Here is a 12,123-nt window from a genome sequence, read left to right as displayed (position 1 = left end):
GAGACAAGTAGAAAACAAGTTTGCTATGGAAATAACTCAGAAGAGTCACCGAAAATACGCCAAAAACTTCCGTTGCAAAAAAAAAAAAAAAAAAAAAATGGAAGAATCGTCCAATCAACAGCATGCCAAGTATTTTCTATATTAATTAACCCAGGACTCTATAGATAAGAAAATTTCGATAGATTGGCTAAAAAGAGGATTGCTCCACTCTGATCAGGAGAGGATTATAATGGCTGCCCAAGATCAAGGCTTGATGATCAATGTTTTTTAAAAAATAAAATGAGTGGTCTCACAATGATAACAAGTGCAGGTTCTGCTACATAGAAGTAGAGAGTGTGAGCCACCTGACATTCAACTGCAAGGTTATGCTGGGGGGGGGGCAGCTACTATATGATGCAGTACAATAGTGTGCAAATAGCTTCACTGGACAATCAAATGCAGCGGTAAGTCATGGGAACATGTTTACCAGAAAGAAAAGTTGGAAATAAGTCATACACCATCCACTATGACTATGCAATCTCTTCAGCTATTTACCTTGAAAATGGGACCATAAGATCTGACATAGTGGTATGGGACAAGAAGGAGAAAGAGGTAACCTTAGTAGAAGTTAGTGTCTTCAATGATGCTGTGTTAAACAGAGCTGAGAGGGAAAAGATACTGAAATACCAATGTCTCATGTTTCTTGAACAAATTGATAAGAAAATTAAAAAAGTAAATAAATATGATCAGCACAAACTAAAGATTATGCAGAAGAAGAAATTAGTTTAGCAATCGAGTGCTATTACACGTATAGAACATAATCTGCAAGTTATGCCATCGAATTTCCAAACGTTCTGTATTGAAGGTGGTTCTTTTTTTACATACCTAATAAAATTCTGTCCATGTGGTTGAGAACCCTTTGCTGCATCAAAGGAAGTCCATTCACTTTAATTCTGGCGTTGCTACTCGCAGGCTCAATGGAAACAACTTGGTCAATGTAAGTTAGAGTTGCATGCTCTTTTTTGATGCTATCATTAAAAAAATAATGATGTTAATTAAAAGTAGAAGGGAAAAATAAAGAAACTGAACTAATGTAATATGAAAGTTGTTTCAAAAAAGTAAAACCTCCTATTTTTTAACTCAAAAAGTTGAAGAGCCACGAAGATGGGAGTGGTATTCCTAATGCACTTTTATCAGGAATTCAATGGCACATCTCTGCTTCTGACGCACGTCCATAACAGGCGTTGCTTTCTTAGAGTTTCACACCGTCAATATCTGCAACAGAGAGGTGAAACTTTCAGGTCATGAATGCATAAGTTCAGTCATCATAGCAATGCAATTTGTAATCCCCTCTGATCCATTTGGCCGGAATAAAAAGAATAGGGGACATCACTTTTGGCATGCCCCCTCATACTTTATCCTCATAATAAAAAAAAAAATAAAAACACCCCCGATCAATCGGGGGTTTTCCCTTGGCACCAAAGTCAACATAGTCTAGGTTTTTGATCCTGTGCAGTTCTAGGAGGTCCACCCTTCTAGGTTTTACCTTCTCCTTATGGGAAGGGTTTAAGTTTTTAATAATCGCCTGAGGTGCCCCTATCGGATAATGCAGACAGGGCTGTTCAGAAATATTTTGCAGGCCAAAGTGCTATTGTTCTAGGGCAGTGGCTTTTCAAATCCCATTTTTCGATCCTTGTATCATATCATCCCACTGGAAAGGAGATAAATATTGAATTATGTAATAAAACGACTAAATTACAAAAAATATTTTAGAATATTAGGCACTTGTACAGTTTAGCCAAGACATTAAAAAATGAAAATATCGAAAAAAGGTTATATTGTACGTATCCATTATGGACTGAAGATCTCCGAAAAAAAAATTTCATTTAATTTGATCGAGTAGTTTTTTTTTTTTACAACGGAAAAACATGTTCTTATGAGAGCGCGTTGAAGTCAGCCATTGTAAAATTTGCTGAAGCTGAACAACATGCCATGGGGAGATAACTCAATGTAAAGTGCCGACACTCCCTTCCCATCTTTAATTCTAGCTTTTCTTCCTAAAAATCGAACCTTTTGCTCGGTATCATAACAAATTGTTTTTTCGCTGTGAAAAAAAAACAAAAAAAAAACTACTTAATGAAATTAAGGGAAATTTTTTTTCGGAGAACTTAGTTTCATAACGGATACATGAAATATAACCTTTTTTTCGATATTTTCATTTTTTAATGTCTTGACTAAACTGTACAAGTACCGAATATTAGTTTTAACTACTTTATTAGAGATACAAACAAATTTAGGGATTTAATTGAGGTCTTCAAATAATTAATGAGATTTCTAAATATGGAATTAAAAAAATGGCAGAAAATGTCTTGGAAATCCTATAAAATCCATCAAATTTCTTGCATAACTAAAACTAAAAATAGTCTTCAATCTAATAGGACTCCTAGACTTTAGAATTTCCTTATTGTTTTCTGCTTACCTTAGCATGCAGTTTTAATGTAATTGTGAACAGACATCTTGCTCATATCTTCAAATAGTACCCTGTTAGACACAAACTCAAATAGTAGCTCTTACATTCCAAGTGGCAATATGCCCTATTTTGGGTGAAAAAGAGTTTTTTAAAAAAGAAAAAGAAGAGAAAAAAACCATATTGTCTCACCTTAGTCCGTTCAAGCAGATTTTGGGCAGTGGTTTTGCTAACTTTGATCCGATGTTCGTCTTGCCTTCATCGATGTAATGATAGATGACTTTGGACAGCATTGGGTCCTCATTAAGATTTACCAAATGTGGCTCTGTTGACTGACGTTGGAGGTCACCATTGATTGATTCGTTGTCCATTGATCGAGCTGCTGCTAGCTGTAAACAAAATTCTTCCAAATCTGTTATCTATATTCAGAAAGTCAGATTCATTTTTATATATTTCGTTTCTGAACGTTTGAGATGAGGATTGATTATTCGTATTATTTAGATTCTTCAAGCTACAGTTCTCATCTTGAGTGTTATTTTCATAACGTTTTAGTCGATGTAGCCTCCAACCTTCTTAAGGTGTATCTTGTTGAACTCAGGAATCTTTCTATCGAACTCAGAGTATCGAACTTGAGTAATAAATCCGTTCCGTCACTCAAAAGTTAGAAAGTAAGAAACTTCTAGATGAAACCAATTCTAACGTTTAAGAGAAAGAAATTTTTCATTCTATTTCAATTATAAGATGTTCTTTTCTTTCTTTTTCCCCCTCTCTTCTTTCAATGCATTTTTTTTTTTGCAGAATATGGATTGCAATGTCGTCGGCATATTCCAGGCAGTTTATATAAACCGCCAGAAGGTGCCAAAAGGCTTAGCCAATGGAATCAAAGCAGCCAACAACTAATTAACAGTATTTGTTTATTAAAATTTTTTAATAATATCTTTTGTTTATTAAATTGTTAGGTAAAAGTACAGAATAGTTAAAAAGTACTCTCCTCCTGATGTTAAAAATGGCTTTCTAAATAATGTTATTATTTCAGCATGGTTCGTAAACTGTAATAGTACCTTTTTTTCATTGAAATTACCACATGATAACTGTTTTCAATTATAATTATGTTTTTGTCTTTAATTTTTAACTGTTTGATAGCATTTTAAACATTGGTTAGCGTTTACGATAAAAAAATACAACAAACTCAAAACAAAGTTTTCGTTTGTACCTAATCTGTTCGGAATATGCCAATCATAAGCTGTTCGGAATATGCCAATCATAATCTGTTCGGAATATGCCAATCATAATCTGTTCGGAATATGCCAATCATAAGCTGTTCGGAATATGCCAATCATAAGCTGTTCGGAATATGCCAATCATAAGCTGTTCGGAATATGCCAATCATAAGCTGTTCGGAATATGCCAATCATAAGCTGTTCGGAATATGCCAATCATAAGCTGTTCGGAATATGCCAATCATAAGCTGTTCGGAATATGCCAATCATAATCTGTTCGGAATATGCCAATCATAAGCTGTTCGGAATATGCCAATCATAAGCTGTTCGGAATATGCCAATCATAAGCTGTTCGGAATATGCCAATCATAAGCTGTTCGGAATATGCCAATCATAAGCTGTTCGGAATATGCCAATCATAAGCTGTTCGGAATATGCCAATCATAATCTGTTCGGAATATGCCAATCATAAGCTGTTCGGAATATGCCAATCATAAGCTGTTCGGAATATGCCAATCATAAGCTGTTCGGAATATGCCAATCATAAGCTGTTCAGAATATGCCAATCATAATCTGTTCGGAATATGCCAATCATAATCTGTTCGGAATATGCCAATCATAAGCTGTTCGGAATATGCCAATCATAAGCTGTTCGGAATATGCCAATCATAATCTGTTCGGAATATGCCAATCATAAGCTGTTCGGAATATGCCAATCATAAGCTGTTCGGAATATGCCAATCATAATCTGTTCGGAATATGCCAATCATAAGCTGTTCAGAATATGCCAATCATAATCTGTTCGGAATATGCCAATCATAAGCTGTTCGGAATATGCCAATCATAATCTGTTCGGAATATGCCAATCATAAGCTGTTCGGAATATGCCAATCATAAGCTGTGCCTATTCTGCCTAATTACTAGTGTTAGGAGCATTAATCGGAATCAGGAATCAGAAAAATGGAAACTTTTTGAGGTATTGGAATGAGAAAATTTTATGCACATTTTCCGATGCCAAAGTCGATTCTTTAAATTTGTTTCATTTTTGCCTATTTTAAAACTTTATCTTCCACTGCCGATACTAATGATAAAATAACAAATATTTATTGATTTTATACTAAAATCTACAGATCCTCCCACCTCCTCCAATGTATCTTTACGTTTCCAAAAACATATATGCACATATTACATGATTGTTTAAACATATATGCACATATTACATGATTTCATAAAAAGAGCTCTATAGCTAAATATTTATAAATTTAAACAGAATCAAAATCAGTAACTGCATCGGAATAAGGAAAAATTTTTTAAATCTTCCCATCACTAATAAGTAGCTGTTTTCTTTTATTTTTTCCGAAAATTTCCCAGTTTGAAACGTTTCCTTACATTTTTTTTTTTTTTGCTTCACTGATTGAAGCATTATTTTATACGAATATTAGCAAAACAGTTGTTTTTCCATCATTTTTGACGGACGGTGTACTCTTGTACCTACATAAATTATATATAAATTCTTCACTTTTTTTATAATAGGGAATTTAGCATCTATAGAAATTAGAATTATAGGTTGAGTCTAAGCAGCATTCTGCCATGGGTAATGAAGAACGGATGACTGTTCTGAAACCAATCGATTGCTGGTGGTAAGGGATGACTATCCTAGAAACAAGCTGCCAAGAACATAGGACAAATTTTCCTAAAGATAATCTTTAATATTTGTTTTACATATGCTTTTAGAAATTGACTTCGAAACAAACATATTTCTGGCCAGGTCTTTATCCCTCTTTTTCTTAAATGCATCACTTATCAACCTCCCTGCTATCTTAACTGTTCTACATCTACCTACCCAAATGTGACCATACCATCAAAGTTTCCTGTTCTGCACACATCTCCCTAGACAGATATTAAAGGATTAATATCATAAAACCAATCTCATCATCAGATTTGATTTGACATCCATTTTACATGCTGGCATGTGTTTAACAGCTTTTAACAATTGACTTCTAATCTAACCTATCTCTGGCCAAGTTTTTATTTAAACAGATTTTCTTTGGAAGTCATTTTCTTAGTTAAGGTAACATTTTTATAGGTCAGGTATCCTTCCTGATGCCAACATAGTGAGTTGGTGGGGACCAGTGCTTTTATAGAGACGTCATCTCTAGGAGTGATTCAATAGCATAGCAAAGATGCAGTCCCCCCCCACACACCCCCAGGGAGGGGTGCCAGGAAGCAGCATTTTGAGTGGTTAAAATAGGAAATAGAAAAAAATAAAAAAATAAAAAACTAACAAAAAATCTGAAATTTTATACCAAAATGAGTTTTTAAGTTTAAAAAAAAAAATGTTTTTGTGTTTTATATGTGTATGTTGTTAAACGGATTTTAGATCCTTGATTATAATTCCATGAAAAAATATATTTTGAGGACTTTTGAAGATTAACGGATTATCAATGGCCAGTAGGGTGGGTGGGGGGTATCTTATGATTACCCCGGGTGGCAAAAATAGTTACTACGCCACTGGTGTGATTGCCTACCAAGTTTAAAGAGCACTTCACCTGCCTTTTTTGTAATATAACAATATCATAACCAAGAATACATTGTAATGTTACACACGGTGTATCATCACTGTACCAATGCGTCTATTTACATTATATGCATTAAGTAAGCAGAGTTCTTTTTAATGGTATTTTATAATGACAGTTCAATTGAACATATGGTAGTTCTGTAAATGGACTACTAACCTCACTCTAGCAAAACTAATTACATCTTTCAATTAGAAATAGATCTTTCAATATCAAATACTGATACTGATGATGATGATGATGATAAGTAATTAAGACTAGATATTAATTTAAAAAAAATGTAAATAATATTGAGTAACAGCATACGCCTGATATTAATAGATTCTGCATCGGAAATGGATAAATTCATTTCCAATTTCTGTGAACCTGCTCCATCTACAATAAAATGCACCATGCATGTTTGAAAGTCGAACACTTTTGGGGGTAGCATACTCTCATTCCATCACCCATGTCCGACTAGAAGTCTTAAGTAATTTGTAATTGGATATCTAATATTACCTGTAAGTGAGAATTGAACCTTCAACCTCTAGAAGAGTGTTGCTTAGAACCTGAACTTAGTATTTTATCAGTTGTACCACGCAAGGATTTATGGCGTAATGGATAAAGTACTAAGTAAAATTCACTCTTTTAATAATACGTATTGAGCTTATTATTGTGAATTATGAAATATTTATTCTAGGTAACGGAGTGAGCAATGCGGACACATTATTTTTTGTTGGAAAACTATACTATTTAGAGCGGGTGTGGAGGAGGCACCGAAAAAAAAAAAAAAAAAGAAGATATTAAAAGTAATGTTATATTTATTGCCTATATCCATCCTGGGATGGGTATTCAAAAGATTTATAAAATTAAATTGCTGTGAATGACTTAACCAATTCTGTTGTGTATATCAAAAGAAAATGTAAATAACTCAATACCAAATCCTAACACAAAACAGCTGTGAACAAGAAGAAATAGAAAATTGTTTTTTTTGTGGAAAAAAATGTTTTAAACTTTTCAAATGCAAACTTTTATAATAGTCATTAATTAATTTGTGCACTACAAAGTATGCTATTCTTTAAATGATGGAAAATCTATAACTGATACATATAATATACATTATAATGAATTTAATCAATTTATAGTGGGGAAATTGTTGATTGCCCATTATTTACTGCATTTATTAATTTTTCAGAAATTGCAATGTGACTCAATGAATTTTCTGTTGACTTTAGTATGGTTTCTTTTGGTTGTGGCGATTTCACTCTTACAATTATTTCTAGCTTTGATATACTTTTTTGCCTATTTGTACTGAATTTAAGTCTCGATTTATTCTATACTGACATGCAGAAATTAAAGTGTAATGTGAGCAAACATCTCACTACTCAACTCCCTACGTAGTGTCCTTGCAAATATGATCCCAAATAGCTCCTTATATCCAAGTGATACTGTGTCTTGTTTGGAGTCATCATCATTACCATCATCATCATAACGCTTCACTCGATTTTGAGATTCATCGTCGGCCATTTTGTTTGGAGTGGATAAGAGTTAAAAAAAATACAAGCAACTATTCAGCAGAGAAAAATTAAAAATAAATAATTGTTTTACTGCCAAGAGCAGCACTACAAAATCATATTCCAGCTAAAGACATTTCAATGTTTAAAGGCAGATGACTCATTTTGTAACTTCACATTATTAGCCTTTGTCAAGGAACATTGGAGTAGAATTATCTGCCCTTGCTAGAAACATGACATTATGTGAGAGATCAAACATGAACACTTCAGAGAATTTTGTTTTACAGCTACTTACTTTTTCTTCCCATGTTCGGGTAGAATCAACAAGAAGTTTTTGATTGGCCGATAATTGAGCCCTCATATTTTCCAGTTCCAGCTTTAACCGTTCAGCATCTGAGTTATAAAAACATAAAAAACTGATATTTTAATATGCACCCGTTCAATTTGCGCGTTTAGTTATTGCCATATGGGAAATTGTAGTAGAATAGAAATTGATGTGCAACCATGAGTTAACTTCTTTTCTTTCTTTGTTCGTTCGAATTACTCTTTCTTCTTCTTTCCTTTTCACTGCCTTCTTTTCTTTTTTTTACATCGAGATTTCAAACGAATATTACAAAACAAGTAGTTTTTCTTTTTCCATTTCATTAGGATTCGTTTTCTTTGTCACTCCCAAAAGCAAGAAGTTTTTACAGAAAAATGTGAACTGAAAATATTTTCTAACCAATAGAAATCGTTTCAAATTCCCAAACTAGCAATGCTATATGAAATTCAACAGGATTATAAAACAGTGGTTAGGTGAACAGAAATTCAGAGTTCTTCTACAGACACCTGTGATGTGCATCGACACTCCTACGCTTACTCTAGAAGACTGGAATAAGCCACACTAAAATGCCTTTAAATCTGCCGATCTATTTCCAGTGAGCACATGCCACTCAGAAGGTAAACGCGCGCGCGCACATACACACACACACACACACACACACACACACACACACACACACACACACACACACACACACACACACACAATGGAACTTTAAAAGCAAACTTTTGTCTGCTTTTTATTCAAGAACTTAAAAAAATTCTCCAAAAAACTTCGGTCTTTGACAGTGTATTTTACATTTCTGTAAAATTTTTGATAGAAATATATTTTGTTTGTTACTTTATGTTTTCTCACTTTCATTCCAAAATTCCTGTTGTTGAGTTAGCTCTTACTAACTGGTGATTCGTTTTTAACATCACGCTTTTATAATTATATTTTATTATTCGTCAATTTGACTACATATATATTAATTGTTTGCACCATTCTTGACACTTTCCAAGGACGTACTATCATCAGAATATGCTGTCTGTAGCCAGAAGCGGAAATACAGAATGATATTTCAACTAAGCACATTTCAATGTTTAAAGGGAGATAACTTATTTTGCACCTTCATATTATTTGCCTTTATCAGGGGTCAATACTGGGCCCAACTCTCTTCCTGATCTACATCAATGACCTCCCTAAAAACATACTTAAATCATTCGTTGACATCTATGCTGATGACACGACCATCTACGGCAACACATCAAAGGCTGTAAATGACAAAGTCCTCTCTAAAGTGGGGGAAGATGTGGCTGGTTACCTTTAATGCATCCAAAACCAAACTCCTATCCTTACATCATCAACGCTCTGATCCCCAGCTGGCATCAATTGTGATGGATGGCTCTCGTCTGGGTGAGGCCCAATGTTTTGACAAGCTTCTGGGTTTGACCTTTACTCCTGATCTGAAATGGAACACGTACATCAAGTCTGTTGCCAAGGTCGCTGGAAAGATGGTGGGATCCTTCTACCGCTCCAGAAGATATCTCACTACTAATGCAATTCTCTATCTATATAGAAGCTAAGTACGTCCAAGGATGGAATACTGCTGCCATATCTGGGCAGGAGCTGCTAAAAACAGCCTATCCTGCCTTGACAGAGTACAAAATAGACTTTGTGGCTTAGTGGGGGATGCCCTTTTCTCTACCCTGCAACCTCTCTCCCACAGAAGAGACGTTGCAAGCCTATCCTTGTTTTATCGTTATTTCCATGGCAGGTGCTCGTCTGAACTCCAATCTCTGGTCCCCCCTCGCCAATCTTTCATGAAAAACACCCGTCTAGCTGAATCCACTGTGAAAAATTTCCCCCACTCTATATCTGTGCCTAAATCAAAACGCGCATTCCATGAACAAAGCTTCTTTCTTATAACTGCACGCCTGTGGAACTCTGTTCCGTCTGCCTGCTTCCCACCGGACTACAACTTGGATGTGTTCAAGTCCAACGTTAACAAATTCCTAATGAACCGCCCCCTTAAGTAAACACTTCATCAAATCTCCACACTAACGTAATGTACTTGCAATAACCCTTATCCCTGAGTGGCTTCCGGGCCTTGATAAGTGGTGATCACTGTGTAAAAAAAAAAGAAAAAAAAGGGATATTGAAGCAGAATTATCTACCCTTGTGAGAGACATGACATCATGGGAGAGATCGAACATGAACACAACTGACACAGTCTAGCAACAGATATCACATTATAACGTTGCATGTTTGTATCATGTTGAGGCCAACAAAATGTAAAATGATAAGGCAAGATCTCATTCTAACATTAACAGCAATTGTATCGTCGTCCTCGCTAACCTATAAATAAAAGGAAATGAAAGAGAATGGTATTAGTACAAGAATACGTTCAAGAGTATGGACGTAGACAAAAAGTTGGGAAACCTTCACGGTGTTAAACAAATGTCCCATATGTATGTGGAGTAGGATTTACAAGTGACTGAAGACCACCAGTGAATTATATATTCCCTTGACTCTTCCTCCTTTGGAGAAAGCTGATTCAACCTGCCTAGGTGAATTCCATACAACAAGCAAACAAACATGCAGAGTAGGATGAATGTCCTATTTGTAAGGAAAGAGTTCTTATATGAGAATGTTTGTCCGTACACAGGTGTGGAAGTCAGCCATGTCAGTATGTGGGTGTTACTTCATTTCGTTCACGTGTGTCGACGGTTATCATATTGAATTCTGGAGTCTTCTTGTCGAACTCAGAGGCAGCGACCTTGAAAGGTTTTAGTTGCATCTCGAGTGAAGAATCGCTGTGAAATGAGTCAGCTTGTTAAGTGGTCCTCTGCTGGCACTCCCTTTTATCAACTTCCGTTGTGTACACAGCTCTCTTAAAATATGGCTTCTGATTGAGCAAAGCAGAAAGGAAGTTAAATGTTTTCACTAATCAGTGCTGAGCTTAGAAATTAAGCATAGATTCAAAATCATAATGGCGGCTGTCGCTGCACGATTGCTTCATAGATTTTTTAACACTTTAAAAAGTCAGGTAGAAATTTATGTCAGAAGGAGCATGTAAAAATTATTTAAGGCATGACAAACATAAAAATAAGAAAAAAGTAAAATAATAATAAATTAATGTAACAAACGATATTTATTTCTGAAAAAGAAATTGTTGGGAAATGTTGTCTTTGCAGGTGTGTGCGTAGTATTTAAATGGAAATTCAATTAAACGAATGTAAATTCGCACGGCAACAGTCGAAATAGACATTTCTAATCAGCTCTTTCTTCGCTTGGAAAGTTCTTTGGACAATTTGAAACCTCCTTCATTACAAACAAATTATTTTTTGTTGTCTTAACAAATAAGATAACGGACAAGGATCAAAAACTTTGTTCATTTGTATAAATTTTTAAATAATTTCTTTTTTTTAACGTAGCCTACTGAACTTACACACTGTCAAACGCACACTCTTACGAAGGCAATCGAATTAAACATGGATACTCAACTTCTTACACAAACTAAATTCTACTTCTCTTCACTTGGAACGTTCTGAAAAACTGATAACGTGTTCATTAGTAACTCATTGTTTTTTATTGTCATTAAACATTTGTATACTTTTGTGTGGATGTTTTTTGCCTTTTTTCCTTTTGATGTTGCCTTTCTCTCTACTGAGAGAGAGAGAGAGAGAGAGAGAGAGAGAGAGATTACATTAAAGTTAGATCTTCAACACTTTTTATATCAAAATGTTGCTGTAAAATGATTTAAGGCAAACATAAAAAAAAGGACAATAATCATAAGTTATTGTAATAAACAATATTTATTTCCGGTAAAGACACTTGGAAAATGTTATGTTCGCAGGTGTGTGCATAGTGGTATGTATTCCTATGAAAGTCAATTAAAGGGGAATAATTCAGTGATCTATTAAAAAAATTATTATCCACGTTGGTATTTTTTTTGGGGGGTGGGGGTGCTATATGCACGGGTATAAATATTTTAAAAGGCAATCCTATAAATCTTACCTTCGGACGTTTCCGGGCTTCCCAATGTTCTGCTCTCCATAGTTTTACGCAAGCGATCATTTTCTTC

The 12,123-nt window shown here is 34.8% G+C and overlaps 1 protein-coding gene across 1 annotated transcript in view; it reads right to left on the bottom strand.

Moving 5' to 3' along the window:
* Positions 1-12,123, bottom strand: part of LOC145277457 (kinesin-like protein KIF28) — a 118,531-nt gene that overhangs the window by 39,801 nt on the left and 66,607 nt on the right. The window contains exons 12-15 of the mRNA XM_080128820.1: positions 12,057-12,123; positions 8,031-8,128; positions 2,639-2,835; positions 865-1,007 (exon numbers count right to left, since the gene is read on the bottom strand). Coding sequence (XP_079984946.1) covers positions 865-1,007; positions 2,639-2,835; positions 8,031-8,128; positions 12,057-12,123 — 505 coding nt within the window. The remainder of the gene's footprint in view (positions 1-864; positions 1,008-2,638; positions 2,836-8,030; positions 8,129-12,056) is intronic.

This window comes from Euprymna scolopes, chromosome 6 (genome assembly GCF_053919585.1).
Source record: "Euprymna scolopes isolate OS-2025 chromosome 6, ASM5391958v1, whole genome shotgun sequence".
In the NCBI taxonomy this organism is placed as follows: domain Eukaryota; kingdom Metazoa; phylum Mollusca; class Cephalopoda; order Sepiida; family Sepiolidae; genus Euprymna; species Euprymna scolopes.
The sequence above is the reverse complement of the archived record's forward strand: the minus strand, read 5'-3'. Positions and strand labels throughout refer to the sequence as shown.